At 43.4% G+C, this 16,194-nt stretch overlaps 1 protein-coding gene across 3 annotated transcripts in view; it reads right to left on the bottom strand.

Annotated features, from left to right (window-relative positions):
- phf21b (PHD finger protein 21B) overlaps window positions 1-16,194 on the bottom strand; it is a 49,343-nt gene that overhangs the window by 2,465 nt on the left and 30,684 nt on the right. For all 3 annotated transcript variants that reach the window (XM_053863171.1, XM_053863172.1, XM_053863173.1), the window contains exons 3-13: window positions 7,530-7,787; window positions 3,604-3,696; window positions 3,088-3,423; window positions 2,760-2,882; window positions 2,641-2,692; window positions 2,284-2,360; window positions 2,097-2,151; window positions 1,858-1,880; window positions 1,400-1,558; window positions 1,251-1,317; window positions 1,070-1,173 (exon numbers count right to left, since the gene is read on the bottom strand). In XM_053863171.1, the coding sequence (XP_053719146.1) occupies window positions 1,070-1,173; window positions 1,251-1,317; window positions 1,400-1,558; window positions 1,858-1,880; window positions 2,097-2,151; window positions 2,284-2,360; window positions 2,641-2,692; window positions 2,760-2,882; window positions 3,088-3,423; window positions 3,604-3,696; window positions 7,530-7,787 (1,347 nt within the window). The remainder of the gene's footprint in view (window positions 1-1,069; window positions 1,174-1,250; window positions 1,318-1,399; window positions 1,559-1,857; window positions 1,881-2,096; window positions 2,152-2,283; window positions 2,361-2,640; window positions 2,693-2,759; window positions 2,883-3,087; window positions 3,424-3,603; window positions 3,697-7,529; window positions 7,788-16,194) is intronic.

Below are 16,194 nucleotides of genomic sequence, written 5' to 3'. Positions count from 1 at the left end.
GTGTTTGAGTAGGTGCGAGCAACATTAGATTTTACTGCTGACTTTTGTGGTAGTACCGGTGCTGAATGGCATATGCATTTTTCCTCATTTCTCAGTCTTGCTTACAGGAAGTTGAAGGACGGGAATTAACATAAATTGACCTGCTATATATAAGGGACAGTGCTCAGGAAATGTCTAGGAGAAATTTCCGTTTCATTGACCGGGAACACACTATATACAGTGTGTTCAAACGACAAAAGTACTTTTCTACATCTAAATCAACACTAGGGCTAATGACTGATGAAAATAAAATGAAAAGAAATGATTTTGAAAATCCCCAAGTTACCAAAAATCTTTACTATTAGTGTTGTAGTATTGACATTGGTCTCGGTCTCGAATGCATTTTCACTCTGTCTCGAGACCGACAGAGAAAACTGTCATAATTGGTAAAAGAAGGATTCTGGCTTCTTCTTCAGTTTTGATGTGGTTTTCTTCGGTATTTATAAGGGGTCTCAAACTGACCCACAAAAGGACCACAGTGGGTGCAGGTTTTTGTTCCTAACTCATTGTGGAGACCCAAACACAAATAAGGTTTCTGAAGACTGTTTGTCAGACTGGTGCTGCTTGTTTCAGCTGACACCAGATTGGTTCACCAATGAGTGCCTGCACCCACTGCAGCTCATTTGTGGATCACTTTGAGACTCCTTATATGTACTGCCTTGGTCTCTATATCCTCCAGACTGAAGAATGTCGCGCGACACTACTATGAGTCGACTACTCGGCATATGACTTCTCAGATGGACAAACACTGCAACACACCTGATTGTAGAGTGGTAAGTAGTAGTTAAAGAAGGGGGGAATCAATGTAAATAGTTGTAAGCACTTGTATGGTGTTGTCTCAATGTTAAACATTGTCTTGAAACTTTCATTGCCGTCCGCCTGAACACAGGCCGCGTTCACGCAGGCTCAGCAGTCTGGTCAAGGTGCTTTGGAAGCAGCTAAGTTTCCGGCCAGAAATGCAGTTCCAATTCTTTCTTGTTAGTCATTGAAACACTGAATTACGAAGAGGATTTTGCATGGCTTCACTTACTTTAAGTGTCTGGTTGAGCTTCTTGTCTTCTTCTTCCAGATGTGAGCATTCTTTCTTCAGTTCGGTGTTTCTCCGAAGGAGCCGCCGTTTCTCTTCCTGCCTCACTGCAATCGCACACACTTTTAGATCAGCGGCTTATAAAAAAAAAACAATGACAAATAGGTTCAACAGTAATTCTTACCCGTCTTGTGTGTGACGTAGGATTGAACAAAGTTCTGAGGCCACGACATGTTTTCCTTGTTCAAAACCTGCAGAGAAACATAAGGTGTTTAAAGGTCATTGCTGTTCCAAGCGTTCAGAAATTAGAAGGGTAGGTTTCACTTCTGGTACCTTTTTCTGACACTTGGGGCAGTACCAGGGGCCCCTGGGTGGAGTTTTGAGCGGAGGGTTGAGGCAGTTGGGGTGGAAGGCTCGGGGGCAGTTGTGGCAAGTCTGCAGCTCACCGTCGTCTTTACATACGGAACAGTGGTCGTCATGCTCGATGTCGTCCTGCAGGTCATACAGGAGTCAGTTATCCAACATTTACCCACAAATGGGTTCAACAAAAGAAGCAACTTCCACTTCGTGCTTTTATTTTTAACTAGGTGTTCTGTCTTGTGGTGATATCCATTGTTCCGGTGTTTTATTATACATTGGACTTGTTAAGGAAGCACCTTAGAGGGAAAACTACCAGCATCCTGAATAGTGTTCTTTCTGTTGTTCGCCAGCCTAACCTTGCTTGCAATACTGTTTATCATGAAGCAGCAAATATCAGGACGATGACATGCAGCAGTGGTCATGTGACCTACCTTCCAGCAGAAGTCCTCAGAGTCTGGCATGTGGACGAAGCAGAGCAGAGTTAGTGGCAGACAGACATGTGCGTTAGAGTGAACAGCCCATGCGTGTGGAAGTGTGAAATTGTCACGTCATTCGAGGCCTTGATAAATCACCTGGAACTAGTCGTACTAGCTCGTGTTAGATCAAGGCTCAGGTGAGTAAAATAAGGGTCCTAAGCGCAGAAATATAAGCAACAATGAAGTGTTTTCACCTCGTGCCGACAAGAAGAAGGAGCTGTTCAGGAAGTGCGATGCCAAACGTTTACGCTGCAACAACAGAGAAGAAAGTTTGAGTTTGGACCGCAAAGTGGAAGAGACACTAAGGTTGTCTAAATAACAAACATGAAGATTTTTCTGATTTCGTTCTGGTGTTACTTTGTAGACTATAACCAGGTTCACCTCGGGTTCGAACAGGCCGCTGTAGGCCGGGTTGGCAGTGCTCCTCCTCTTCCTCTCTTGCCTCTTCAACTGGATTTCTGTTAAGAACCAGGACATGTGTCAAACCACAACACGTCTCAGTCAAACACGGAGCGTCGTTTCGCAGTGAAATCTTGATTCAAGCAAAAATGATGCTAATCTAAGATGGAGCCAGATACTGTGAAGATGCGCTTCTCAACCAGGCGGTGGCGCCACTTCACATTGAACGTGGATGACAGGAAACAAGCTAAAGACAGTCTGACTTCAGTGAATTCTAAAATGAGTCACTGTTGATACAAGACCAAACTTGCAGGCCGACTGTCACATGACCCAACTCACCTTCCAGATGTTCTGTGGTGACCAGGCCGAGTGCGACCATGAAGGCGATTTTCTAATGAGGAGATCATATGTCAGGTTTGTCACAAAATGTTTGATGGCAAAGGCCTTCTGTGACTGACCTCTGGGTCCTCTTCCTCTTTCTTCTCAGCAGGGGGCGCTGTAGTGACTGGAGCCTCCTGTGAGGGAGGGTCTGCTGGGGAGCCTTCATTTGTGTTGGGAGTCTGAGGCTGGATGATGATCACCTGAGGACACAGAAATGCTCCCGTCAGATTGGGAAAAGATCGAGGCAAAGTCACTGTAAGTTCCAATGTAGTCAGCTGCCTAAAGTTAACTTCAAAAGTGATGTGATCTTGTCACAGCAACTAAGTGAAAGGACATATTGTGTAAAACATGAAAATGCATGATGCCAAACCGTGAAATTGAAAAATACAAATGGTGTGTCTTCACCTTGACAGCCTCGCTCGCCGTGGAGACCCCGTTGCTGGTGGCTGGCGAGGTGGCGATGATGGCGTACGCTACGCCAGGTCCCGCTGAAGCATGCTGCGCCGGACTGCTGGAGTCCACACCACCAGATGCAGTTAGCGTTGGAGTGGACGGGGCAGACACGGCGGCGCTCTGGCCATTGGGCTGGTGGTCGGGGCTGAAGGTGCTGTTGGCAGTGGGCAGGGTGGCGCCCTGACTCTTGGGACTGACCACTGCGGTTGCCCTCTGCAGGCTGAGCGGCTGCAGCTCCTGGCAGGGACTGTGGGGAAGGCTGTCGGGGATTTGGGTCTTTGGCCTGACCTGGACATCCATGGGAGCAAAGACAGTCAGCAAAAAAGAACCAAAAATAAAACAGATACAATGAGACGACTTGAGGTTAGAAAACACTTGCAGTTTCAAATATAGAAGTAGCTCTGTAATCCCTTTAGCTTCTGCCGTTACTGTGTGGCAGCCATGTGCTGAAGCCAAGTAACACGTTACCTGAGGTAGCACAGTAGCAGCTTGACCTGCCAGTCGGTGCAGCGAGCTGACCTGAGGCACCTTGATGGGCACAGCGGCGAGAGTTCCCAGCATCTGAGTGACACACGGGAAGCATTTCACTTCAAGTCGTAGACCCATGTATTCATTAGTCATAATTGCACGAGGACTAATGAAGCCATTATTTCAATCAGCAGAACCTTCAGTGCACAAATTCACAAACAACCAAGCATCGACCACGTGCTCCAGATAAACTTCATCTCTTTAAAACGATCGAGCTCCAGGAGTTGTAATTCCACTCAAGTTTCAGCTTGATCAGGCTGATCTTGTTACCAACTATTAATTAAAGTTGGAGTTAAATCCTCTCAACCTTGTTCGCTCCCAGTTAAACTAACAAGGTTTATATCTTCAGCAGTTTGTTTAGAGGAACAAACCAACTGCTGCCACCCCCAGATGCAAGTTATTTAACATTGATCAGATGGATCAGCGCTCGTCACAGGCTGGACCAGGCTGCAGTCTTCCTCTTTTGACTCAAACATCCAAGTGGTGACCAGTTATGGCGTTACATAAATATTTCACCAGCTGCAGGCTTGAAAAAAAAAAACAATAGTGATATTTTCCCCAAAATCTTAGCTTATTTTACAATTGCTACAAACTCATTTCTGCTCATGACATATTTTGAACTTTCACCATCGGAGGTTGCCACAGCAATTCAGCCTCCTCCATGTTAACCCATTGTGATCATCCTTTCCAGTCACACCCATCTCTCTTTTCCTGGCATCTCCATTTTTAACATTCTCCGTCCATCATGTCTCCCTGACCGGGTCCTTATTATAACTCAAGTTTGACCTTCGCAGTGTGGCGTGTTTACAGATGATGTTCCAAATGTAGATCAGATTCTGTCTGTCATGCTCGGTGTGATGCTGACAATAACATTAGGAGCAAACTACGGTGCAGTGTGAAGGACACGGAAGAGAAGCGTGGCCAATATGATTGTGAATCTTTGGCGAGAACCCAGAGGTCATTCGGAATTCTTTGTTTTATATTGTCATTGAACGTTAGTACAGGCAAGGTTTCATCACAGTCACTTGGGTCACAGGTTAGATGTAGTTTTGATCAAGTTCATACTTTAGCTAAGTAGTAGTAGTACCCACAGGTAGTGTTGTACAGAGCCCAAGTTAAGGTAGTATAAACTACAATACTGGTGATAGCTGTAGTTCTTGTAGTACAAGTAGAATTTAATAGTATTTGAAAATATTGTAGATAGTTGCTTAGTAGTCATAGTAGCAAATGAGTACTAGTAGAGCGGTGACAACAAACATAGATAATAATGTAGACAACTGCAGTAATTGTTCTTGTTGTGTTTAATCCAGTAGTTGTTAACCAGTATTAGAAGTTCTCGTGGGTAGGGGGACTCATTACTGCTTTACATTTGATCATTAATTCACTGAAATCCAACAGGAGATTCATGTGCACTCAACTGTGAACGACTGCTGTCTCGTGCTTAAGTTTAAAAAGTAGGTCTTGCAGGGAAAGTACCAGCACTTGTCATTTCAGAGCAGAACAGCTTAAGGAATTAAGACAACTTGCACCCCAGTGAAACCCGATCACCGCGAGCAACCCTCAGCTGTGTGAGGACAGGTGGCTTCAGAATTCAAACTTCACCTGCTCAGGTAAAAAGGTCTGCTGTGAAAAGAGTGCAGCTCTCTGCTCCTCCCCCCCCTCCGTTCAGCACACCCGCTCTCCTTCAGTGAAAATCGCTCAGCTCCTTTGTGTTGATCTGTAGCAGCTCGGCAAGGAGGAGGGGGAGCAGCCTGTTTCCATGGCAACTGCACAGATGAAATTCTTGCAGTGAGAGCTTTCATTTTCCTAATTGCTGCCTCTTTCCCTTCGAACCTCAGCAGCTTCACTTCAGGAGGCCTTGTCCTCTTCCTCCTTCATATGAGCGGCTACAACCTTGGACAAACCTGATCTCATCCGTTTGCATCCATTTTCAACAAATCCACTGTCGAACTGATCCATGACCGGCACTCATGGTGAATAGACTTCTGCACTGTGAACGTGTCTGACTTGAATAATTCACCTTCAGTTACGGGAGCTCCCTTTCTGAACTGACTGGTGATGTTGGGTTTCGAGAAAAGCACGACTAAACTCGGTCAACCATAAAACATCTATTTGGTATAACAAAAAGTTGAGGCTTCTTCAGTTGTCCTGACAGTGAATAACTTATTTTGCCGCATGTACTGAGCAACATAATTTAAATTACCTTCAGACTAACCCACTGTCAAGGCTGTGTCTTGCTCAGACCTGTAAGGGTTTATTATGGAGCCAGAAATATTTTTTTTAATACTAAACACCTGTGGATGACTTGCCTGGAGGAAACTTGGACCTACCAACAGCAGCAACACCATGTCACCAGGTTTTACACAAAGTCACACCAGCCAAACTCTGTCGCTCTACACGGTCAAATATGATGTTGAATGAGAGAAACTAAATAGCTGACGTCAATGTTCCACATGAATATCCCTGTCGATCAAGTGATCGATGAATCAGCAGGTTGTCACTGCTCACTCAGAGCAATGCAGACGGGAGCACGGTTGCCATGGCAACGTCAGCTAATCGAGGAAAGTCAGGACTCCTGAGATCCTACTTGGAAATTCTCCAGGACACTTGGAGGAAGGTCTAATTCCCTCAGAGACGCAACAAGGATGGCTGAAACAAGCTAGTAAACATCCTCATAAAAACCTTTCCAACTTAAAAAGTATGGAATTATGAAACGCGGAGACAAATGCAGTGCAGGTGCTTTAAAAGATTGCTTGGTCAGTGAATGATAAATTTGCGTCGACCATCAAACAGCTGTTACAGTCAGTTCAAAGATGCACTTCTCATTTAGTCTTTTTTATACCACATTATGTGATACTCCATTAGGCCACAAGATTGTATTACATTACTGAACTATGTCAATATTTGTTGTGCTACATAATAGGTCAAAAATAGCACCCTGCATTTGTCTTTATTGAGTTTACGTTTGAACAATTGGTTATTCTTAACAGTGACAACGATCTTAGACAACTCTAAGCAACTCTCAAATGGTAAGAAGTAAATGGATACATTGGATTGAAAACATGAAAAGAACTAAAGTTTGGATCAGTTACATGACTGTGTAAAGTCCTATTGCTTTCTTGTTGAAAGAGTTGACTGGCATTTACCCCTGTACTTTATGATCCGATCTTATTTTAATTAGCTAGTAAAAATCTATGGCAGCTCCGGAGAGATGATCTATAGTTACTGAAAAGCAGGAGTGTGTGACACAGCTTCAATCTCACCTTCATGTCGAGCTTTCTAAGTTTGTGATGAGAGGATTCAGAGAGGCCTAATTTATCATCAGGGACATCCAGAGTCAGTTTGTCAGGAGTGTCAGCAGATGAGGGAGCTGGAAGCCCCTGCAGCTGGACCATGGTCCCTCCCTCTTCTCTGCAGTTACAGTAGGAGTGTGGAGGTGAAGCCGAGATCCGGCCTGTGTGCTGGTAGAAGTACTGGTGCTGAATACAGAGTGTGGAGGAGACAAAGTGCTGCTGGCTCACACTAAACAGCCGCTGGGATGAGGGAGGGAGCTGCCATCTCCTCCAGAGTTTCTGCATGTTGAAGTGTCACTTACACTATCTTTGGAGCCCAACAATACCTTCAATGTGTCACAATACTAGCTTGTTTGTATTGAAGTACACTCATAACCACACACAAAAAAACAACTCAAAGAACTAACACTCCTCTTGTGACGAATGAATTGAGCACCTGAATTTTTACAATAAATTCAAAATCTGCTGTCAAACTTTTCAGCAGTAATTCTTTCACTTGAACTGGCAAGAAAAGTACGTTGTGGGCGTTTGGTGTTCGATAGCATCATACAGTAGGTGTTTCCCAGGTGTTACCTGAGAGGGAGGCAGCTCTGCCCTCCTGCTGCTGAACGGTAGGTGGACGCCGACGGGTGTCACCCTGCCACCAGTTAGGTTGATGGGTGAGGTCTGCAGCGGCTCTGTGCTCGACACCTTCTGTCCGTTGATGTGTGCTGTCACCATGGTAACTGGGGTCTTGGCCGGCACCACGGAGATGGCGATGCCCTGGCTTGGAGATTTGATGAGCGACAGTGGCTTAGTCGTCCCTACAGGACAAGTTCTGACAGCCAGCTTCTGGAAGAGACACAAAGATGGAGAGACGGTTATCAAGTGATTCATGCCATTCTGGGACAAATGACTCAATTCACCTTCACCACCTTGGAAGACTTCTACACTACAGCAACAACCTGTATCTCAGACTGACCCACTCCTCCACACTGATCTCTCAGTTCTCTACTTCTCATTCAACCGGTCTTTTCACGCACAATCATACACACCCCATCCCCCAACAGAGCTCCGCCTCTCTCTGCTCTTCATGGAAAAGGAAACGCATGTTACAAAGAGGAGATAAGAACATCTCCTTCCCCTCTGTTTCACCCTCACGCGACTGCGACGACCAGTCTCTCTAAATATTTTATATTCCGTCCTGTTTTTCCTGGTTGTCTATGGACCACAGTAAGAGAGAGGGGAGGGGTGGTGATGGGAAGGGGGATTTCGTTCTCTCCTGCAGTTGGAGCTCCCGAGTGTCTTCACTCATAATTACATCTATCAGAACTGAGGCGGCGCTTCGATTACATCAACTCTCCAGAAAGGAGACTTGGAAATGTTCATACATCTGCACAGTGTTTCATCCAGCTAGCCACATGTGACACTTTCGAAAACTAGACACGTTTGTTTTACTTTTCACTTATGAGATTGTGGGGTTATTTCTGGGTGAAAAGACTAGGAACAAAACAGGTTGAGGGTGAGGGGGTGTGTTGGAGGGGGGGCTGTTACATTCATTCAGCTGCTCCACGGTGCTTCTAATCAGAGAGTCCTTGAAACAGAAGCCGGAGACAAACCCCCGACTTCAGAAAGAACAGAAGGCTGCTATAGCAAAGCTCCCTTTATAAGTAAAAGCACCCTCTGGGACCATTGAGGGTCTGCTGAGGGGGTCAGCAAAATTAGGAAGAGTTCATCACAACTTTAATTTACAATCTCCCAATCAAAGAGATATGTGACCTGAAACATGCCCCGACAATAATGAACATTTCTGAGTATACGGGAGCAGATGGACGTCGGATGAGTGTTTGCATCTGAGGTTGCCCGTTCTTAATATAGCAACATATAAGGGGTTTTATAGACCTTTAATATTATATTACTGTTTCGACAAGGTATGGGTCCATAATGAGGTGCACTTTCTGAACCTGTATAATTAATGAGAAGCAAATTTTAATATATTCATTACAAATATTATCCACACTGATAAGAAAGGTATGAAATAGATTTGAAGAATGACCACCAGGACAAACTGACAGAAGCCAAGCTGTAGAGGAAACAAAGACGTCTTCCAGTCTGGTGAAAAAAAACAAAATCTACAATTGTGACAAGGAGGCTCGAAACTCATAAAATAAAAACCTGCTTTAAAGAAACAGACTGCGCCACAGAGAAGATGCACTTCCAACCTTCAGAGAAAAGACTCCAAATGAATACAAAATACAGTCAAAGATACTCCTAATACATAAATAAACCATCATTCGGTTGCTGATGGCAAAACCTGCTGACTGACAAAATCAAAGATCAACAGTCAGCATTTCAAACTGCAAAATCTTCATTTCTCACTTAATTCTAAGGCCCAGATTTACTAATTGTCCCTTTGACAAAGCGCCGGCACATTGTTTTCATGAGATCAATGCAATCCACGGGAGGCAGCCGGCATCTGGACCCAGGGGCCGTCATCTCTCCCCATTCAACACTCGCCGGAGCCGGGGCACCTCTGATTGTCTCAAAGGTCACTGATTTAAAGGCTCTATGAGTCCAAGAGCCGGGATTGGGCCTCCTGCTGTGAGCCGTGCACCGGATGAATGAAAACACAGAACGTGACGGCAGCAGGTAGCAGAGAGACACTTTTTAACAGGATTTTTTTGCCACCTGCAACTGGATTAACACAAACCACCGACAACAGAGACTTTCCTATGCAATAAAAAAAAGACAAAACGTTGAATTCTAAATCAGATTCAAATAGAAATAAACAAAAGAGTCATCGACATGTGAGAATCTGCTCCCTCGGAGCTGCTCCCTTTAACAATTGTTTTGTCACCTGCCTGTTCGCACAAGTCCATCTCAGGAAGGTGATAATGGCACTTGCAGCACCCAGGTATAGATTTCCAGAGCAAGCAGAAGCTGCTAATGTACACCGAGTGTAAAAAAAGACACAGACAAGAGGAGTGTCCAACTGCTTTTCCTTGATCGACAAGCAGCTGACTTAACGCTCAAGAGCAGCTATTTGTTGCCTGTCAAATAAAGTATAAGCACAGAGAGAAACGTGACGGTCTTTGTGAGGAAAGGGTGATCAGCATGCAGCCTCGTGCACAGATCACCATCGGAGAGGTGCATTCTGGGCGACACTGCCCTCAGGAGAGGAGCAGGCAAAGTCTTAACGAGGCTTTTTATCCACAAACAGGTAAATTAGACCAGGCGGCTTTGATCAGATCCACTTTCATCCACACTGAAGAAACCCTGGTGGAAATAGGCCAATTTTACAAGCAACAACTCACTTAGGGGAGAAAAGTTCTCTTCATCTGTGAGCTGCCAAATGTCATCGTGAAGCAGACAAGAATCACTCAGAGCCACGATTTCCATCCATGACTTTCATTCATGACTTCATATTTTAGATTCAATAACTATGGTCTGGCATCAACACCAATACACATAGCACCAGCTCTGAGCATATATGCCAACCAAATCCAAATAAAAAAAAGTTCTCAGGTCAGGTGGGACGCAGCACTGCCATGTGAACGTGGCTTCTCCTTCTCCCAACTGATTTGCTGAAGATGTTAGAGTCGTGCAGCTCTGGTTCCAGCTGACTCGTCTATCTGCTCCCACAGTTTCAATTAACAAACTCCCTCAGCCAGCAATCCCCAGTGCTAGTGGCGATCTGTGTGGAGAGGATCCATGTGGCGGAGTTCAAAACTACTGAGCGAGCATGAGCTGAGATCACAAGTCTGGAAAGTGTAGTTTTACCTCCGACCCGCTTTTGCTGCTGTACTCTCATCATAGTACTTACAGCTCTACATGCCTCACACTGTGCATTTAATAATGCAACTATACCTGGAGAACATGTACGATGCCCTGGCTGAAACTACAGCTGGTTTAAAAGCCAGACAAGAATCGATTCACATTTCTCTAACTCGTTCAGGCTTATGTGCAGGTGCAGAAATGTTCAATCGCACTCATGAAGTAGCTCATGCCGACTCAAAGAGGAATTGTATTTAAATACGGTTCTGTGTATTTACACAGCAACCTGTTTTGTCAAGGCCTCTGTGTAGACTTTCAGTCAGGAGACCAAAGTTTGAGGCCTGTTCAGCACTGACAAATGTACTTCAGTCATACTATAAACACCAGAATCTTCCAAATATACTGAACGCAGGATGACTGTGGGCGTTTTCCTACTGCCAGGAAAGGCTGGTAGTAGCCCACCATTGATTTGCTGCTCTGCTGCTCGCCCCCTTCCTCAGTGCAATGAAATATGAAACAGAATGACTCCAAAACAATAGCAAAGTCTCCTCTGTGTTCTCTGACCATGTTTTTAATGTGTGTGCATTGAGTTAGCCACAACAGTAGATGATCACAAGAACAAAAATGCTTATAAAATTATAGGAAGAAGTGATCGTCTTGCTGTGCTGGTTGGTTTAAATTATGATTTACGGTGTCAGCATTTCTGTTATTTCATCGACATGTTTTAAACTGAGGCTGCATTTGAAAAATTTCCACTGCGATGTCTGGCTGGACTGTATACATGCAGAAGGCTGCACTCTCTGCACTCAAGGGGTAACACTTGATTTATATGTATTTTTGGGTTCAAACTGACAGAACATTTTGGGGTTTATTGGTGCAGCCTGTCCGCATCAATATATAAATACAGTTTCACAGAATCTGACAAAAAGCTGATAATGTTACAGGTTTTTCAACCTAGGTCCAAATTCCGGGAGGAGTCGATCATCCTACACTAAATGACCAAACTGACCTACTAAACCCGGCGCCTGGACTGCAGTACAAAAGCAGCTACGGTGTTAGAAGTGGGATTGTAGCATGAGAGCATTTGAAACAAACCAGAAAGGATGGAATCCCTTTGTAAAGGATCATGAGCCAATGACGGAGAAGTACAGGCAGTGTACTAAACCTTTTATGCTAAAAACCCAGAGAGTCAGTTTCAACAATGATGTGAAACTACCAACTACTATCTCCCAAAAGTACACCTGTGATTGAAAACTCAAAATTGTATGACTATAGACACGTAAACTGACAATGAACTTGCCAGAACGTAAAACTTAAAGCAAACCAGTCAAATGTAAAAAGTCACAAATGTAAACCAAAATGTTTACAATAAGTGAGTTCTATGCCTCACAGATCAGAATAAAGTGACAAATTCAGTGTAAAAAACCCATTACAAGCACCAGAGAAGGCAAGTCCAGTAAACCCCCTTGGCAGCACAGAAGCTTATCACCGAGAGACACACAACATGGTCTGGCCTGGGCCAAAGCTTGGCTTAGGGTTGCCATGGAGACCAAGTCATACCAAGTCCAGATGTTGCAGTGCCAGCATTTTCCCCAGTGAGACCAATGGCAGGCAACCAACAGGGACATGAATCAGAGGTCTTACTGGATCCACCACTGATCCTCTGCTACAAGAGTCCTAGGTATCCTCAACCTCAACAAGCAAAACCCATTCCCAGCCACTCATGGGGGGACAACACAGCTCTGTGCATGACAACAGAGGAATTTAGAAATTTGAAAAATAGTTGAGATTTAATGATGTGAAATTGATCTGTGTTCCCTTCATGCTAACACAGTTGCATTCTTCAGTTAATAAATGCAGGACCAAAAGCCAAAAACATGAAATAGTGTCGCGACGGTAAAAATAATCATTAACTTATCTTCTTATAACAAGAAGAAGTTTCAAAAGGAAACAGTTGAAAGAAGTCTCCGCCGGAACCGATTTCAATCACCAGAGTGAGCTAATTAGGTTTCATGATCGGCAGCGTAGCACAAACCAAGGTTTAAAAGAGTGGCGACTATTTCTTCATGTTCAACCCATTGAAGTCACAGAGAGTGAGTGATTTGCGGAGAAGCGAAAGGTAGTCGAGGCTGTTGTGACTCTCACCAGTGACGCTGTCAATAAAAATAAACGATTAAACCTGTGCATTGGCAGAAAAACACCCCACTGCTTTCATTACCAGATAAACTGCTGTTCACGTCTCTGTGATTCGAAGTGATGTCGGATTTGAAGGCCAACAGAAGCGGCGAGAGAGAGATTTCTCATTTATTTCACGTCTGCAGCTCTCAGAAATGTTGCTATAGAGACTCATCACACCATCACAGTCGAGTCGGCCCAGCAGGAACACAGCACCGCGCATGTAAACAACGAGCAGAGAGTAAAACGAAAGAAGCAGCGGCTTGAGATTCTCTCTGGTTTGGTTTGAAAGTTGCACGGCCATCGCTTCGAAGTGTTATCACGTTTCCCTGGCTGCTTCCTGTCAATTTCCGCTCCTCTCATGGTGCGTAAGGGATCACATGACGATCACTGGAGGTAATCGAAACGCAGTCGCAGTTTGTGCTTTTTAATTTTGCTGCCTGCTACATGCAGGGTGGGACTTTTTCACGCCCAGTAGTTTCACCGCTACTTGGTGTCAATATTTTGAAGAACACGTGGCAAACGCGGTGATAAATCCACCTTAATTAATAATCGTGTAAGATTTCTGGTCGACCTCGATTATTGCCACTCACCCTGTTTCTTAATTAAATATGGACACGCCGCGCCTTGTAGGCCGCCAGAGGTCACCATGTCCTGGATCTGTCCGAAATATTGAGTGTGCATTCTCTTCAGTGCATTTATAAAACTCATCGATGATCCTGGTCGTTTGTTGGTGTTTCTGGAAACTTTCGCTATGGATCACAGCGTCTGTTGGTAGCATTAGCCACCAAGCTAACCAGTTCCAATACAGCGTCAGTTCCAACTTGATCTCAGTCAGATGAATGGAGATTATTGCATGATTCTATTAACTTTATTTGCTTTGTCATTGTATTATATAGAGCTATATTTTTCCACATCTGAGAGAAGATTATGTTGTTCTTTCTGTCTTGTTTCTACAACTTTGGAATGCAATTTTTTGTTGTCTGGATAATGCAAAAAATATAGCTTTTGACCAGAGGCACTTCAAAAACAAATCAAAACACAGATCATCAAGCCATATTTTTCCCCTTAATGGTAGAGGATAATCTACTCGGCAGAAACAAATTCATTTTAATCACTCTTTTTTTAAGCTGTTATAAACCCTCACAAAAGTTCCCATGAACTCCATTCCTTTCCTTTCTGGAAGAGCCGCGGTGGGTTTTGTTCCAACCCATCTCCTACACGGTGTCATAAGAGTGTAATAAGTTTATTGGTTAAACTGTGTGTGCTTGGTTGGTTGAGGAAAAAAAAAACCTGCAAACACTAAGGCCCTTTCTAGAACCGTTTGCATACACTTGTCTTAACACAGATTACTCAGAATGCCATCTTATCCCATGGAGAGTAGTGACCAACAAATAAAATACCTAAAATAACTTTCATAAGCATCCAAAAAAGAAATGCTAACAATGGCAGGGCTGAGCAACTGCAGGGATGAAACTTGGTCTAGAGTCTTCGCTGCATTGCAGGCTAGTTCCTTGTTAGAACCTGCGCTTCAAGTAGATGACAAGAATATTGATAATTAGTTACGCTATGAAAAAGCATTGAAAGGTTATAGAGTACATTCATTGGTGAGTGGAGAAAGGCAGATTTGTTTTTTTTTTTTTACACCTGCGTAATCGATGAAGTAAGAAGAGCTGAAAGACCAGCAAAGAAGTTGATTAAATGCCATCTCAAATCTTGATCTTCAGTCTGAAGTCTTGTGACTTGAGAGTTGTATTGCAATGACAGTAAAAGGCAGTCTATTCTGTTCTATTGTTTGTCAGAGGTTATATGAGCATAAAAACAAGCATTACCAGTGATACAATATAAAACTATGATTTAAAAAGTATACCAACATCAGATACTTGTTGAGCAAACACATTGGCAAGAGAAACAAAATCATCTCAGTAGTGAGCAACTTAATGATAGTTTACAAGACCAACATAAGAAAAGAAATCACAGGGACATTTAACAGACTTGTAAGATTAAATCTGACCTGAACTACTGAACTGCTGATAGTCATCTGCCATCTGACACCAATTCAAACCAAACCTGATCTCATTTGTCTTTATGGAAACTTCCAATCTTAACTTTGCTTTATATTCTCAAGCAGAACTACAACTACCTCAAACTCCTTTCCCTACAGGGTTGCAGGAGATTTATTCCTAGAGTCATTTGGATGACCACCCTCCAGCCGCGCTGGATCTCGATCTTTGATCTTAATCCCGACAAGTGACTAAGATGAAGTCCAGAGGATATTTTTATAAATCTAACTGCAATCTAATCGAATCTAACACATCAGACCGACCTTGGTGATCAGATAGCTCCACAATTGGGCACTTTCAACTATATTTTCAATCAACACCTGCGGTTAAACAATTGCAAACAATGTCATCTTGTGAATGATATGACTTCACTGTAATAAATAACAAAGGTTGTATTAAACAGTTACACTCATTAAAAGTTTCAAGACGTAGTCTTACTCAGGGGTGTCAAGCAGTTAATAGCATCAATGTCATGTAAGTCCACAACTGGCACTCTTGTAACCAGAAATGTAACCACAATATCCAGCATAGGAGAGGCCCTCTTAGTAGACGTGACCCACTTTGTAGTGCTCCAATGAATTTATTTTTCACATATAGAACTTAAAAAAGCACACAGAGAGTGCAAAGCTCCGCCAAGCAGCTTCAGTCCACCCCAACACAATCTCCCAATGACAAAGTATCCTTCAAAAAAATCCTGGATCCAAATCCCAATCTGGAACAACAGCTGAAAACGGTCCCATCTCAGAATGATAAAAGAATCATCTTAAAAATTCCTGGATCCACATGGTTATCCAGATCACTGCCAAAAATTAAATCATTGGTTCCTCATCCTATTTCTTCATCATTTTACAAGTTGATTTGAACACAAAAAGGCAACCATAAAACATTAGCACCTTGGCAGATTTAATAACCTGGCAGAGCAGTTGAGTTTCACATGTGTTTTAAAACAGATATTTTTCTTGCCAGTGATATACCCTGTAATTCAGACTGAGACACTGGTCTGATTCATCAATTATACTCCTGGTGTTTTTCCATTGGCACAGGAGAACTTCCTCCCTGTTCTCTCTTGAGAAAAATATCAGTCAATAAGTTTCTGATTAAATGAAGATTAAAATAAGTCAATGCTGCTGGAGATATTGAAATGATCTGAAGCCATTTGGCGGACAGCAGTTGTAGAGAGCAGGGATTAAGTCATTCGGGGTAACTTTTTAAGTCATTTGAGGACAGCAATTATTCATGTCAGAGTT

The sequence above is a fragment of the Synchiropus splendidus genome, chromosome 4, assembly GCF_027744825.2.
Source record: "Synchiropus splendidus isolate RoL2022-P1 chromosome 4, RoL_Sspl_1.0, whole genome shotgun sequence".
NCBI lineage: Eukaryota > Metazoa > Chordata > Actinopteri > Syngnathiformes > Callionymidae > Synchiropus > Synchiropus splendidus.
This window is presented reverse-complemented; position numbering and strand designations above follow the sequence as displayed.